General features: G+C 38.5%; 1 protein-coding gene across 1 annotated transcript in view; it reads right to left on the reverse strand.

Annotated features, from left to right (window-relative positions):
* Positions 1 to 1,808: 1,808 nt before the first annotated feature.
* Positions 1,809 to 16,456, reverse strand: part of ZYG11A (zyg-11 family member A, cell cycle regulator) — a 74,677-nt gene continuing 60,029 nt past the window's right edge. Inside the window, 6 exon segments of the mRNA XM_060624496.3 lie at positions 1,809 to 2,122; positions 5,801 to 5,898; positions 6,291 to 6,352; positions 9,862 to 10,056; positions 15,033 to 15,077; positions 15,153 to 15,314. Of these exon segments, the coding sequence (XP_060480479.2) occupies positions 1,809 to 2,122; positions 5,801 to 5,898; positions 6,291 to 6,352; positions 9,862 to 10,056; positions 15,033 to 15,077; positions 15,153 to 15,314 (876 nt within the window).

A 16,456-nucleotide genomic window follows, 5' to 3' on the forward strand; every position in this document is an offset into this window, starting at 1 on the left:
GGAAAAGAGAAGGCTGCATCTTAAGCTGTGGCCTTATGATCATTCTTTAACTCATCTCAGCTTCCCCAGCTTAGGGCTGGCCTAGAGATACTAAGCCAAGGGCATGGATACATACCAGTAACATTGTCAATTTGGTGCTAAATACAAGTGTGCCCAAGGCTGTGCTCATTTCCTGGAAGGAATAGTAACAGAGCCCAGGCCTTAGAATCAGAAAGAACCACATTAGCTGGAGCCGCACATTCCTTGTAACTACTCAGTAAAGTAACAGTGTTACTTAACCTCCTTTTTCTCATCTGTTAAATGGGGAGAATACAATTTATCTATATCAAAGGACTATCATGAATGAAACAAAGTTCAGAGGGCTGCCTCAACAGGCACTAGTTCTTACCACATCCTCCTATCAGTAAGAGTTAGTATCTGGCAACAGAATGTTCTAAAATACTAGAACCCAGGTCAGGAACTGAAGACAGCCTTTTGGAATCATGCAAAAGAGTGAATAAGAGAAAATACAGTGCAGTTTCAGAACTGTGGAAGGAAAGAGATTACAAATTCTCCTTATCTTGCTCACTGGTGAGCAAGAATTTTGAATATGATTTAGAGTAAGGATAAGCCTCATTTGATTCCAAAAGACAGTACACAGAACTCCAGTAAGAATCGGGCCAGTTCGGAGTGCTGAGCGACCAGCTTTTGATATGGGCTCGGGTCATGATCTTGTGGTTTGTGGGTTCAACCCCCACGTCAGGCTCTGCACTGACAGCAAGGAATCTGCTTGGGATTCTCTCTCCCTCTCTCAAAAAATAAAAAATAAATTAAAAAAAAAAAAAGTCTGGCCAGCTAAAGCACAAACATCTAGTATAAAAATATGCCACTAGTCAAAAAGGAATATACTTTTGTTCTTTGGAAAACTTAAACAGAGGAATGGCAAAACACATTTCGTTGGTTGTCAATAAGGAAGGAATTCATACTCGGTTCCACAGAGGTTTGCAAAGGACACAAACAGAAGCCTCTGATAGTTTATACTGCAGTTGAGGCTGGTTCTCAAAAGCCCATTATATTTCTTGTCTTCATGCTAGGTAAGAGCACTCTTGAAATCTATAGCGAAGTCTTTTTTCTGGCCCTTCCTCTTCTTCTCAGTTTTGGTCACAATCCCATTTAAATCAAAACTTTGAGGGATCAAGATTTACAATGCCCATATAATCATCATCTAAACCCTCTACTCACAGTCATCAAGTCCTACTATTTTCCACCAGCACATCCACTTACACAGAATGTTATGTTCAGTCTAGTGTGTAAAGTTGGAGCAAAAGAGGCCAAAAGCAGAATACCCAAAATTGTAAAAAATATATTTTTTCCTTCCCTCTACCCCACAAGTGGAAGGTACTTTGGTATTTATTTAAAAAAAAAAAAAAAAAAAAATTTCCCCTCTTTTTCCTCCCCTCCAGCTGAGATTCTGCCTTCTAAACAACACATTTATAAGCATGTATTTTCCAAACCTTTTTCATGTACTTCTTTTCTAGTAGCCTCACTAGGAATAACAACTCAGGATATTCTTTCAAACATGAAATTTAACATAAATACCAAGGTCTCCCTGTAGGTCTTTCGTTTCTCCTTCCTCTCTGAAACTCCCAGAGTTAAGAAGCTGGCCAGGGCTAGGAAAAGTAACTGGCATAGTTGTTCCAACATAAGCTCACAGGTCTCCCCACATAGTCCAAGGCTTGATTTTGCAAAGCTGTTGAAGGAGCGTTCCCAGAATGATTCCAACTTGATTTGGGATTATGGCTATCATTCAAAATCAGCCTTTTTGTGGCCTATAGAAAATCAACAATAAAGGCCAGTGAGGCAGCCAACTTACAAACTCCAATGATAACTTGTTTCAACACTGAACTGCTGGCAAGGCAGAAGGGCTGACACTGAGGAACAGACAGCACCTCTGAAGCCCCAGGGGCTGAGGAGGGCATTCAACACAGAGAGGGTCTCTGATAATTCATGAAATGCATTCTGAAGTCATCTAGAATGGAGGTTGCAATCTTCTGTGCTTGAGCATCTGCCTCACTGTGCTCCTGGATGTCGCACAAAAACTGCAATCCTTCTTCTTCAACTAACATTCTGCAGTATTTGCTGGCTGAAAGAAAATCAAAGAGAACTGATGGACAAACTGGCATTTTAAATATTCCCAAGTCACCACACTCACCTTTTTGAAGAAAGGGTACCAAGGTTTAAGCCCTTTGACATAGGAATTAACAGATAAAAGAAATATGTCAAAGGGCACCTGGGTGGCTCAGTCGGTTAAGCACCCGACTTCAGCTCAGATCATGATCTCGCGGTTTGTGGGTTTGAGCCGCACGTTGAGCTCTGTGCTGACAGGTGGGAGCCTGGAGCCTGCTTCAGATTCTGTGTCTCCCTCTCTCAGCCCCTCTCACACTTATGCTCTCTCTCTCTCAAAAATAAACATAAAAAAAACTTAAAAGAAAAAAAATACGTCAAAACTTAAATAATGCTTGGATTGTGTAGTGCAATTATAAATGATTTTTTAGTATGCTTATTTCCAGACAACTCTATGCCTCAAATCTCTAATCCTAGCTAAAAGGATAGAAACCTCTTTTATTATAAATGTAATACACATTTCAAGTTCAGGTGTTAAGCTGAGCTAGATAACCTGATAACACTAAATGCTGGATAAAATATAACAAAAAATTTTAAATGTATACTCATGTGTACAAAGTAAAGAACTTGTCCAGGACCCAGACACAGATTGCAGAGAGCACCTAAGCTCATGTAACTTTATCTGCAGCTATCCCGGGGAAGAAAGGGACTGTCAGTTTCAGTAATCTAGGAATTTAGGTTCCAACTTACAAAGTTAGAAGCAATCTATATATAATAAATATGTATCAGTGCATAAAGCTGACCCCTCAAAGAACTATAGGAGAGAAGGGATAAGACAATGAAAACATTTGGCCTCTAGGTGGGTATACAGGCGTGGTTGGAAGAAATCCTTCCCAAGAATTCATAACCACAGTAGTGAGTTGGTATAGGATCTGAATTTATACTGCCTAAATGTTCTGGGAACCCTTGAGGTGAGAAGTTAATATGAAAATTAGTTCAATCCCAGGAAAACCTCTAGAGCACCTGAGGGAAGCAAATACAAAACTGCTGAAGGAATGTGTCCACAACGTAGTCTAAAAAGGATTCTCTTAATCATTCCAAAGGCCAACTAGACACAGGGAGAAATAATGATCTAATGACATGGAAATTGTTTTTTTAAGGATAAGATAGAATAAAGTGAGAGAAGGTATAAGATACTTCTGACAGACACCCCACAAGGAAAGTATAGGGGAGGAATAATATCTTTAAACAGCTGAGAATTTTCATCAATTTTGGAAAGTGTAACTGTGACCTGAAGTCCAGAGGCTGTGTAACAAAAGGCTGATGAAACATAATGAACAAAGTCAAGACAATAAACTGCAGAAAAAATATTTGCAAGAGTTCCTTCAAATTAAAAAGATCAACAAACAGTAGAGAAAAAGTGAATAAAGAATATCAATGGACAATTCAAGGAAACGAAAACGAGTCTTCAATAAAAGATAGTTAACGTAACTTAAATGTTAAGCAAGACCATCATTTCACCTTAAATTGGCAAAGAACAAAAAGTTCAATTAAACATTGTGTAAGAATGACAAGCTTTCATAAATTGCTGACAGGAATGAAAACTGATAATCAACTCACCAGAAAACAGTTTAGAAATGCCTATCAATATCACCATGTTCCTAACATTTTGACTCAGCAATTCTAAATATTCTGCAGATTAACTGACACACTTGCAAAATGATACACTTAACAAATGATATGTACTATGCGTGAACTAATACTATGCTATGCACAAATGCTAATACTATGAGCCTAGCAATGTTTTAAATGCTTAATGAATATTAACCCACTTAATTTTTTTCTATGTTTATTTATTTATTTTGAGAGAGAGAGAGACAGACAGACAGACATGAGTGGGGGAGGCACAGAGAGAGAGAGTGCAACACAGAATCCAGAGCAGGCTCCAGGCTCTGAGCTGTCAGCACAGAGCCCAATGCAGGTCTCGAACTCATGGACCACAAGATCATGACCTGAGCTGAAGTCAGATACTCAATCAACTGAGCCACCCAGGCACCCCAACCCACTTAATTCTCACAGCTCTATGAAGTAGGTATTTTCATCCCCATTTTATACTTAAGGAAACTGGGGCACAGTGAAGTCAAGTAACCTGCTCAAGTTCCCACTATTAGTAACTGGCAGAAACTGGGAACAGAGCACAGGTAGTCAGTCTGGTTCTAACATCTGTCCTCTTAATTACCCACATGTGCATCTTCAATTCATAGATAGATAGAGTTACAGATATATAGTCTTTGTATATCATTTTTCATTGTACATTAATCCATATTCATGTATATAAATATGTTAATATTCAATAAAATAGTGCTTGTAATAGAAAAGACTAGAAACAATATCCATTTAAAGAAGACTGGTTAAATAATTATATCTATATAGTGAAGAAATACTAAGCAGTCTAACTAATAGTGGTAATCTGGAGCTCTGCCAGTTGCTATTTTAACTTTAGTAAGTTACTTAAGTTCTCTGTGCCTTGTTTGCTCATCTGTAATAGATGAATAATAATAATAATGCTACCCCCTTCTCGTTGTTGTGAAGATTGAGTTAACTCATAAAGACCTTGCAATACTGCCTGGCACAGAGAAAGTACTCAACTAACTTCTAGTTGCTATAAACCAAAGTCATTTCGGAGCTATTCTGACAGATCTGCCTGTAGTTGTTTATATGCCAACACCATTCACAATACTTATTTATAATTTAAAGAGAAGTGTTAGGGCAAGCTCCTAGAAACCATTTTTCTTGGTCAGTTCTTGTTTATTCTGCCAGGTTAACTTTAGAATAATTTTCAGATCCCTCATCTCACTCATTCATTTAAATTGCAGCATATTCATAAGCTGAAAAGATTTGACATGTGTCTCTTAAAAAGTCTTTCCATCTAGGAATCTAGTATGTCTCATAATTACTTCAGGTTTCTCAATTATTTCTCAGTTTACTGCACAGAGCTCTCATTGTCTGTTAAAATTATTTTGGGAATTTTATACTTTTGTTAGTAGCTAATATTTTAATTCTAAAAGCTATTTCTTGAAACTTTTCACTATAAAATTATACTCTGTATTCTTTTATAATAAAAGCAAAAAATTTTACAATAATCCTTAGCAAAGAATGTAAGTCCCCAATTCTCCCAACAGCCAAACATGTAAAAACATTTAATCTGGCTAGGAAACAACCCCTGACTCCTGGCCCTCCAGCCTCCCCCAGACCATTACAAAAAGGCAGATGTATATATTACTATAGACAGAGTATTCATGATAAACTGTTGAGTGAAAAGAGCCAGCTATAGGGCAGCATGCACAGAATGAGCCCATTTTGTTTAAAAATGTCCTTATTTATATATAGTATATACTAACTACAGTATGTGTATAGAGAAGTATTTGGAAGGATAGTTATAATTATCAAATTATTAATAGTACCTGCCTGTGGGGAATAGGAGTGAGAGCCAACTTTCACTTTCTATACTGCTTGACATCCACCCCCAAATAGATTATAATTCTGTGACATTTTTTAAACTAATAAAAACATTTTCCAACTTCATTTTTTAAAAAAGTTAAATTCAATACAGGTGAGCAAATTTTCAAAATTCTATCTTGAACTTAACCTTTATACAGAAAAACAGTTGGAAAACTACTATGTTTTGAATACATACGGTTTTTACTGCAGACATGATACATTGCCCATAGTGCCCAGAGCTGAACCGCTGGTTGAGAGAAGTTGCCAAGGAGTGGGAAAAATGCCTTGAAGGATCTAAAGAGGCACAAAGAAGTTCATTTAGAACTCAGGCTAGCATCTGTGATACAATAATTATTTTTAACCTCTCCACAGGATCATTTCCTCATTGAGATGTATTGTTGAGCATATATCAGAAGCTAACATTTAAGAACTTACATTCTATGTTAGACACTCTTTACATTCAGTATCTCATTTCATCCTCAATCTTGCACACAATAAGCCTCATTTTACAGAGGAGTAAAACTGAGTCTCAGAGATCTCCTAAAAGTGATTGTCCCAAAATCACAAAGTAACAGGATTTGAACATAAGGCTATCTGACTATATCTTATCACTGTACCATGGTCTCTACATAGTGAGTACAATGAGGACAAGCTTTAAGAAAAGTACTGCGCCATCACGAGATTACCTGTAGGTCACCAACGCTGTCATCTTACAACTTGAACTTGGCCAATTCTGGATGGTTGCATACTATACAAAAAGAGAAACCAGGATTCTAGTATTGTATTCCATCCTTTTTAAAAGGCCATAATAGGCTGTTTCATGCCATTTATAATTACATATATATGAAAAAACAAATCTTCAAAATATGGGAATGATCACCCAAATTAAGGTATACCTACCTGCCAAAATATGAAGTAGATAACCATTAAATATGTAGAATAGGAACAAAGTCATGTGGAAAACAGTGCAATAAGAGGGGGCTTCTGAGTAAAGATGCAGGACTTGGCATGCATCCATTCCTTTCCTAAATCCCATGACCAGAAATAGTATAAATGGTTTAAACTAAAAGAAGGCAACCAAACAAGAACAAAGCAGAAAGAAAATGGTGAGTGATTTAGTAGATCTAGCACTGGAGAAGATTAAAAAATGAACCAGTTTAAACAGAACTCCTAGACATAAAAATCTGGCACACCAAGTACTTTAGGAAGTGAGATTAGAGGTGGGGTTAAAAACAAGAGGAAAGTACCGAAGAATCAAGACTCCCATATCTCCTTTCCACCACTAATAAAAATTTCTGGACTGGGCAACCTTGTGAACAATTAAGGGTTGAAGTACCATGTTAAAAACAGGGATGAAGTGAAAATCTAAATGATAAATGCTGAGAGTCCCTTGCTCTCAACTCTCTTCCTCTAGTGGGATTTCAGACCATTGGAACCAAGCTTATCATTTTCAGTCAGGAGAACAGAAGATTCTTCTTGAGGAAAATTCCAACCAGTTCAGCACAGAAGATCTAATGACAATGACAGTGACTAATACAGATCATGCTAGGTGAGGCCCACAGTTGACAAGTTCCACCCATCTGCACCTAGCTTCCAAACAACTCCACTCTTAAATGTGAGTGGACAGCTGAAGATCTCCATATACTTTAAGAAAGTCTGTAACATAAACGATAGAAATAGGGTGAAAAAGCAACTTGCAGAAAACAGAAACCTTGAAGGAAGAGGAAAATTTAAAAAAACAAAACAAAAACAAAACCCAAACTAATCATTACTACCTTTAAGGAGATAATAGATACAGCAACCATGGGAAAAGAGTAAGATATTATATGAAAAAGAAGCACTCAGAGAACAAAAGAGAGTTCTTGAAAATTAAAATAGAAATATATAAATACAAATATATAACTATACATAATATATAAAAACACATTATAAGCTATAAAAATAAATAAATATACTGTGGTACCTGGGTGGCTCAGTCAGTTAAGTGTCCAGCTCTTGATTTTGGCTCAGGTCATGATCTCACAGATTGTGAGATTGAGTCCCACATTGGGCTCTGCACTGACAGTGCGGAGCCTGCTTGGGATTTCCTCTCTCTCTCTCTCTCTCTCTCTCTCTCTCTCTGCCCCTCCCCTCCTTGCGTGTGTGCACACTCTCTCTCTCTCTCAAAAAAAAAAAAAAAAAAAAAAAAAAAAAAAAAAAAAATTAAGGGGCACCTGGGTGGCCCAGTTGGTTAAGCCTCTGACTTCAGCTCAGGTCATGATCTCACAGCTCGTGAGTTTGAGCCCCACGCTGGGCTCTGTGCTGACAGCTCAGAGCCTGAACCTGCCTCGGATTCTGTGTCCTCCTCTCTCTCTCTCAAAAATAAACATTAAAAAAATTTAAAGTATATGTTAAACTATATGATGAACCATATAAATATATAAAATTACATTAAAATAGTTAATTATATAATAAAAAATATAAAATACAAATATAAATGCAAAACCCAATAAGGGTGGAGATTTTTTATTTATTTATTTTGGAGAGAGAGAGCACAAGTGAGGAAGGGGCAGAGAGAGGTGGGGAGAGAGAGAATCCCAAGCAGGCTTCACACCACCAGTGCAGAACCCAATGCGAAGCTCGAACTCACAAACCTCAAAATCATAACCTGAGCCAAAGTCAGACACTTAACTGTCTGTGCCACCCAGATGCCCCAGCAGTGAAGATTTTTAAAGATTTTTTTTAAAGAGGAAAACAGGGAAATAGGTAAGGAAAAATGAGTCCAGGGAGGCCAAATCCTAAGGCGGGGGGAAAAAAAGAGGAAGAGACTAGAGAGGGAGAAAGAAATTTCCCAGAACTGAAGGAAACAAGCTTCTAGAGCAATTAGTATCCAAGATAATGATGAAAATAAACCTACATCCAGGCACACCACTGTGTGATTTTTGAGAACAAAAATCTTAAAGGTTCCGAAGGAAAATGACTTCTCAAAAGTGATACTGAGAAAACAAAGAAGTAATGACTTAAAAATTCAGAAATAAAAATATTCCAAAACTAAAATTCTATACCCAGCCATGTGACTAACTAAATATGAAGGTAAAATAATGCCCTTTTCAAACAAATAAGGTCTGCATTTTTTATTTATTTGAGAGAGAGAGAGAGAGAGTGAGAGTGAGAGTGAGAGAGAGAGAGAGAGAGAGAGTATGGAGGTGGGGAGGTTGGGAGGATAGAGGGAGAGAGGAGAGAAGCTTAAGCAGGATCCATGCCCGGCACAGAGTGTGACGTGAGGCTCGGATCTCGTGACTCTGAGATCATGTAAAGTCTGAAATTTTCTATTTCATGCATTTCTTCTGAGGAAGCTACTAGATAAGATCCAACAGAATGAGGGAGTACACCAAAAAACCAGGAAGGCATGCAATCCAGGAAACAGGGAATCCAACACCAGAGAAGTAAAGAGAATCCCCAGTAAAGGAATATCCTGGAATGACAGCAGTATAGCAGATACACAAATAAGCAGACCAGATGGAAGAAAACAGAAAGTTCTGGGAAAGAAGTCTTAAGAAGCTGAAGTAGATGGAATATATTTCAATATACTGAAAGGATATATATACTTGGGAGTATAGGAAAGGGTACGCATAGGGAAAATGAGAAAAAGAATCTTCTTTTTCCAGAGTGGGAAAATGAATGAACAGATTAATGTCTAAAACTGCAAAATGAAGTAGCAACAGAGGTTATTTAGATATGGAGAAAATATCAAAAGAAATAGCTTGAAAAAAAGCTCAAAGTGGAAAAGAGAACTGGTAAAGCCACATTCAACTGTGTATACGTGTGACTTTTATAAAAGAAAAATATCAGGAGGAATGTAGCAAAGTGTTAACAGAGGTTAGAGCTTGATTGTACGGTGAGTGATTTAGAATATTTTCTTTGTACTTTTTTATTATGTTTCCCATTTTCTACAATGAATACATATTTCTAAAATTCTTGGGATGCCTGGGTAGCTCAGTTGGTTGAGTGTCTGACTTAGGCTCAGGTCGTGATCTCACAGTCTGTGGGTTCGAACCTTATGTCAGGCTCTGTGCGCACAGCTCAGAGCCTGGAGCCTGCTTCGGATTCTGTGTCTCCCCCATCTCTCTGCCCCTCCTCTGCCCACACTCTGTCTCTCTCTCTTTCTGAAATATAAAATAATAATAATAAAGTAAAATTCTTAAAACTAGAAAAGTAAGTCTCCTGCAAGAAGAGATCACGACACAGTTTGTAAAGAAGAATGAATGGTCCTTGTACCAAATCCTGGAGAAGAGCACTCCTCTGAAGGTCATGGGACATCCAGGGCTGTGTGTCAGATGTCAGGTGGGCTATGATGCCTGCAGCAAAATAACTGACTTCCATTTCTTTGCTATGGAGCAAGCTGCTAATATGTTTCACCACATCTTCAGTCACCAGCTTGGAAGACAGTTCTCTAACTTCAGCTATGTTGTTCTACAGGTAAAAGAGCAGAAAATATCAGAGATAGGAAAGGGAGAGGAATCAGTGTCTGATTCTCTCTTCCTTTACTACTGCTTAGCTTAGATACTTCATCCCATCCTCCTCCCTCTCAATTTAGCCTAAAACCCACAATCCCACGCCTTGATGAGGAGGATATCAGTAATGACAAATCACTGAGTGAGCACTTACTAAGTGCCAGGCACTGTACTAGACAAACAAAAAGGTCCTTTTTTCTGCCTTATCTCATTTCATGTTTCATATAGTTTTACCAAGAAATAAGTCACTCAGCAAGATTTAACTTGTCAGTCAGAACTTGTCAGGTTTATACTGCTAATAACCAGTTGAACTAGAATAAAATCCAGGCCTGACTCAAATACTTAAGATTGCTCAGGGCCTACTATATGTTACATTAGCTTGAAATTTAACAGTAACAATGAAAGGCAGGTAGTATTTTATTTTATATATTAGGTTTCTATGCTGTTTAACAAACTGCCACAAACTTGGTGGCTTAAAACAACATACATTTTTTCTCTCTCAGTTTTTGTGGGCCAGGAGTTCATCCATGGCTTAGGTGGCTCTTCTACTCTGAGGTCTCAAAAAGCCACAAAGTGCTGGCTGGGCTGCATTCTCATCTGGGGGCTCCACTGGAAGGAAACTTACTTCCAAGCTTACAAACTGTTGGCCACATTCATTAAGATTGAGGGTTTCGTTTTCTTGCTGGAGGCCACCCTTAGCTCCTAGAAGCTGCCCATAGTTACTTCCCACAGGGGCTTCTTTCTCCAACTACTTACTTCTTGGCAGCTTGCTTTTTCAAATACATGGAAGAGTCTCTCTAGCAAGTCTATTAGCAAGAGGGATTAACACCATAGTACCCCTAAATCAGAGGGGGATATGTTCTAAGACCCCCAATGGATATGCCTGAAACCACAAACAGTATCAAATTCTATAATATACTGTTTTTTCTACACAAACATACCTATGATAAAGTTCAATGTGTAAATTAGGCCCAGTAAGAGATTAACAATAATAGAATAATCATAACAATATATTGTTTACTTTTGTCTGTTTTTTTAAAGTTTATTTATTTTGAGAGAGAGAGAGAGCATGGGCAGGGGAGGGGCAAAAAGAGAGGGAGAGAGAGAGAATCCCAAGCAGGCTTCATGCTGTCAGCGCACAGCCCGACGAAGGGCTCAAACTCATGAACCATGAGATCATGACCTAAGCTGAGATCAAGAGTTGGGCACTTAACCAACTGAGCCACTCAGGTGCCCCTCATGTAACTTTTATTACATGCCCCTGTTATAGGGGCACCTGAGTGGCTCAGTCCGCCACTGAGTTAAGTGTCCGACTCTTGGTTTTGGCTCAGGTCATGATCTCATGGTTTGAGTTCAAGCCCAACATTGGGCTTTGCACTGATGGTGCAGAGCCTGCTTGGGAGTCTGTCTCTTGCCCCTCACCTGCTTGTGCTCTCTCTCGCTCTCTTTAAAAAAAAAAAAAAAAAAAAAAAAAAATTTACATGAATGTGGTCTCTTTCTCAAAATATCTTTTTAAAGCTTATTTATTTATTTTGAGAGAGAGAGAAAACACATGAGCGGGGGGAGGGGCAGAGAGAGAATCCCAAGCAGGTTTTGCTCTGTCAGTACAGAGCCTGATGTGGGGCTCAAACTCACAAACTGTGAGACCATAACCTGAACTGAAATCAAGAGCCAGATGCTTAACCGACTGAGCCACCCAGCACCCTCTCTCAAATATCTTATTTCACTGTACTCACTCTTCTTCTGCTTGTGAGGAGATGACAAAATGCCTATATGACAAGACAAAAAAAGGTGGATGACGTAAGCATGTGACATAGCATTAGGCTACTACTGACCTTTGGACCATTCCTCAGGAGGATCACCTGCTTCCAGACTGTGAGTAACTGAAACTATGGATAAGGGGAAGGGGTCTACTGTCTACACACCATAACATAATCACAGAACTGATATCCTATCATCTTTGCTATATTCTATTCGTTAGAAGCAAGTCACAGTTCCTGCCCACATTTGAGAGGAGGACTTTTACAAAGACGTGAACACCAAGAAGAAATCAGAATCACTAGGAATCACCTTAGGGTCTGTCTACCACACAGATGAAAACACAAAGGTTTAGAAGTGAAACACATAGTCAAATTGAACACAGCAGTTACTGTTCCTTCTGAAGTGGTTTTCAGAAAAGTATACCCTAGAGACTAGTATGTTCAAAATAGCATCATACAGCACTATGCAGAAAACTAAATTATTTTGAGATCACTTACCCCAGGTTTGTTTTTTTTTTTACAAGACCAGCTATACCCTATTGATTTCAGCAGAAACTGCACTATTGTGAGATTTCCCCCCCGTTTTCCCCAAAGCTATCTATACATAACCTCATCAATAGTAGGATTTCAGCATTAAGTCGATCAGATGGAAGCCCCAGACAAGGAGAGACAACATGACAGCATCCTTACTATAACTGAGGACACCTTAGATGAATCACAATTTCTCTTATGAGCTTGACAGAGGCTACTTTTCTAGTACCTTTTTCATTCCAATAGTCTATGAACAAAATGTTGAGAAGAGATGGAAGCTACAGGAGAATGTGGGTCTTCTTCACTCAGAAAAAGGAAGGAAAGGAGGCATCCTCAAAAACTCTCAGCATTCTGAGAGGCTCTCAGAAAAAAGATCTTTTAGAAAAGGTTAGCTAATAGTAGGACACTTAGCTTTATATAGCATATATGAGGCTTCAATCCACCTTTCTGGCCTTATTTATTGCTTTTCCCAACTTCTGCCAAAATTCTAGATATTCTTTATTACAGTATCCCTTAAATGATTACATTTTCTCATCTTCCCTAGCCAAAGAGCTTTGTCTCCTACTTCTTTTGTCCTCTATCTTCCTACTTTTTTGTACCTTCCAATATTAAGATTTCCAATATCAATCATTTAATCCCCTCTACTCTGTTCCAAGTCCTATAGGTGCTAGGGATACTAAAGTAAAGACACAGTCCCTGCTTTCAAGGAGTGCATGCTCTAGAATCAAAAGCTTCCACTAGACTTTGTGCTTTTCTAGCACTTACCACAGTCCCTCTTAAATCAGAAAATTATTCATATACCTGTCTAACACTACCTCCCCAACACTGAAGGACTATCAGCTGGATGTATTTCATGCATGGCAAACTGCAAGGACTTAACAGTATGTCTTCATTACTTTTTGTAAATGTTCACCTTTATCTTCTGGAAACAAAGAAATTTCTCAATTATGGATATCCTGATTGAGAGGTAGTATAACAATATAATCAAAGAAATTTCTAAAGAATTGATTACCTTGATAAAAAAGTATGGTAAAGTGGTTAATATCAGAGGGTCTACAGCTAGACTGCCTGAGTTTGATATTTGATTCTGCCTCCTACTACTTAGGTAACAGGATAAATAGAACATAACACAACTTTTCCTATCTCTATGTGACTTAGCCATGTGACTTTGCTCCTCCCATCAAGGGGTGGCCACCTCCTTTAATGTGGGCTTAAGCATGGACATATAATAAATATATATTTGGTCTTTGTTGCCAGTTCTTGAAAGAGAAGTCTTCAATCCCTTGGAATTTCCCAAGTGATAAGAGTAATCAGAGCATCTTTGTTCTTTATTTGGTAGGCAACTAAATAAATAACTTCAGGATGGGGATTGGTTGCCAAAAAAAACCAAACCTTAATTAGAAGCCTCGGACTTTCAGCCCCACCCCACAACCTCTGGAGGAGGAGAGAGGAACTGAAGATTGAATTAATGATCAGTCATGCCTATGTGATGAAACCTCCATAAAAAATCCTAAACGATGGGTTTAGAGAACTTCTGAATTGGTAAACACATTAAGGTGCTGGGAGGGTGGTGTGCCCAGACAGAGTATGAAAGCTCTGCATGCACTCATCCTTCCTTGCCCTATATCTTTCTTCCATTTCACTGTTTCTGAGTTGTATCCTTTATAATAAACTGACAATATCAAGCAAAATGCCTTCTGGAGTCTGTGAGCCATTCTAGCAAATTATCAACCTGAGGAAGGGGTCATGGACACTCCTAATTTATAGCCAGATGGTCAAAGGTATGGGTGGCCCAAGACTTAAAACTGGCAACTGAAGTGGGGCAGTCTTATGAACCTGAGCCCTTTAACTTGGATAACTTAGGATAACTTAGGTAGGTAGTGTAAGAAAGGAATTGAACTGAATTGGAGCATACCCAGTTGTTACTGAGAGTTGGAGAAGTGATTACTGGGAAACACCCCAGGCCACCTAGTGTGCTTTGCCCAATGAGACATTAGAGAACGTGACATAAGCAGAGGTTTAAGAAGCACTTGCACAGTGGGACTTGCCTTCTAGCGCTACCCTGAAACTGAAACAAGCCCAGGGTGACAGGGGTGCCTGGCTGACTCAGTCAGTAGAGCATGCAACTTTTGATTTCAGGGTCATAAGTTCAAGCCCCACATTGGGCACAGAACTCCCTGGGGGTTAGGGAGGGGGAGAGAAGAAGAAGAAGGGAAAGGGGAAGAGGAGAAGAAGTCATCGCCCACGGAGATACAAGGCCCAACTAACAACCTGTACCAACTGTCACAGTGAGAGTTAGGCCATCTTAGCACACCTAGCCTTAGTTGAGCCACCAGATGACTACAGCAACATGAATAACTCCACTGGAATTACTGAGACCAGAAGAACTGTACGGCTACACGGAGTTCAAATTGTTGACTCACAGATTCAAAAGTAAATAAAATGGCTGTTGTTTTAAGCTGTAGTTTGTTCAGAGCAAGAGGACTGATGTGGTATTATTTTATAGGGAATCACGTGAACACTAAATGAGTTAACACACAGAAAATTGCTTACAATAGTGCCTAGCATATAGTAGGTGCTACATAACTGTTAGTTTTATTATTTTTTTTTAGAAATCAGAATTAACTGAAACAATTCACCTTACCCAAAGACCAAGTACTTTGCTTTGTATTGCTGACTCTGAAAAAGTCTGTCAAAAGAATATACAGGTTACTTTACCATGAAAAAAAGAACTTTACATATAAACTCAATCCTGTCTTCCCACCTCCAAGACTTGGATGAAGATTGCCAATCCTTGATTTTCTATAAAGTGACTGCAGGCAGCTGGAGACTCATCTGTAAGATTCCAAAGTGCTTTCAAAGTAAACAAGAGGGTGACATCATCTAAATTTTCAGTAGTCTTTTGTTTTACTATTGCTAGAAGTTCCTAAAAACCAAAGAGACAAAGGGTTAGATGCCCCAGTAACTAACTCAATTACAACATAAGAAAAGCAATAGTTGTTCTACCACTTAATAGCTCTGTGATCCATGTATTCTCTATATAATGAGTTATACCTAACTCCTAAGATTTTTATGAAGATTAAAAGAAAAAAACAATTCAGCTTTAATGAGCACTTAATCTAGTTCTTGGTCCTTGTTAATAAGACTCATAATCAAGTACATATTAGCTATTCCATTATTCATTTATTGAGCATGGTTGGTCAACACCTCAGGTAAGAGCGACAGATTAAAAAAAAATGTTGGTTTTTCTCTCAACTAAATAAAAGAATTTTAAGTTTGGGAAAATGTTCTGAACGAAATACATAAAAGCCTAAGAATTTACTTTAGAAAAGGCAGGAAAAGGAAACCTCCATGCAAAGGTAATATGTATACTGAAACAAATGAGACCAGAAGAGAAAGAAAGATAATGAGTTAAGCAAGGAGTGGAGACATAGAGGGGGAGGGAGTATGCCAGGCAGAGAAAAAGTGTGCTGTTCTTGAGCACACTTGAGCAGATCAGTATGGCTAGAGGGTAACACCAGTACTACAACCATATGTCATAATAAAGAAATCATTGGCTCACTTTAACAGAGATTCCAAAACCCCGTTTCATATCAGAATAATTTTGGACACAAGTGAAGCTAGTATCCTCACTTTCCTGCAAGCATATTAGACTGTTGTGAGAGAGGGAAAAGATAGCCATTTTCACCTAACCACCTAATGAAAACACATAAAGTAAAACAGCACTGAACAAAGCAGAGTATGTCTGTTTTCAGGAGGAATGAGACCACCTCAAAAATTTTACCCAATCAGGAGAGAATGTATCGAGAGAATTTATCACAAAAATAAAGCTGTGAAAACCAAGAGGGAAGTGTAAGAGTGACACACAGCATTGGTAGCAATCATTCAGACACCCAATGGGGTGAATGGCCGCAAAGGCAAGGGAGGGAGCAGGGGAAGTGAGGCTGACCCTGACAATAATAACGAATGTGGCCAGGCCCGTGGTTAGATGCTTTATATATTTTTTACCTTAATGACATTCAAAATAACTGCAAAATATTACTCCTATGACAGATGCCTGTTTTTCAG

Source organism: Panthera onca, chromosome C1 (genome assembly GCF_046562875.1).
Source record: "Panthera onca isolate mPanOnc1 chromosome C1, mPanOnc1 haplotype 2, whole genome shotgun sequence".
Classification (NCBI taxonomy): domain Eukaryota; kingdom Metazoa; phylum Chordata; class Mammalia; order Carnivora; family Felidae; genus Panthera; species Panthera onca.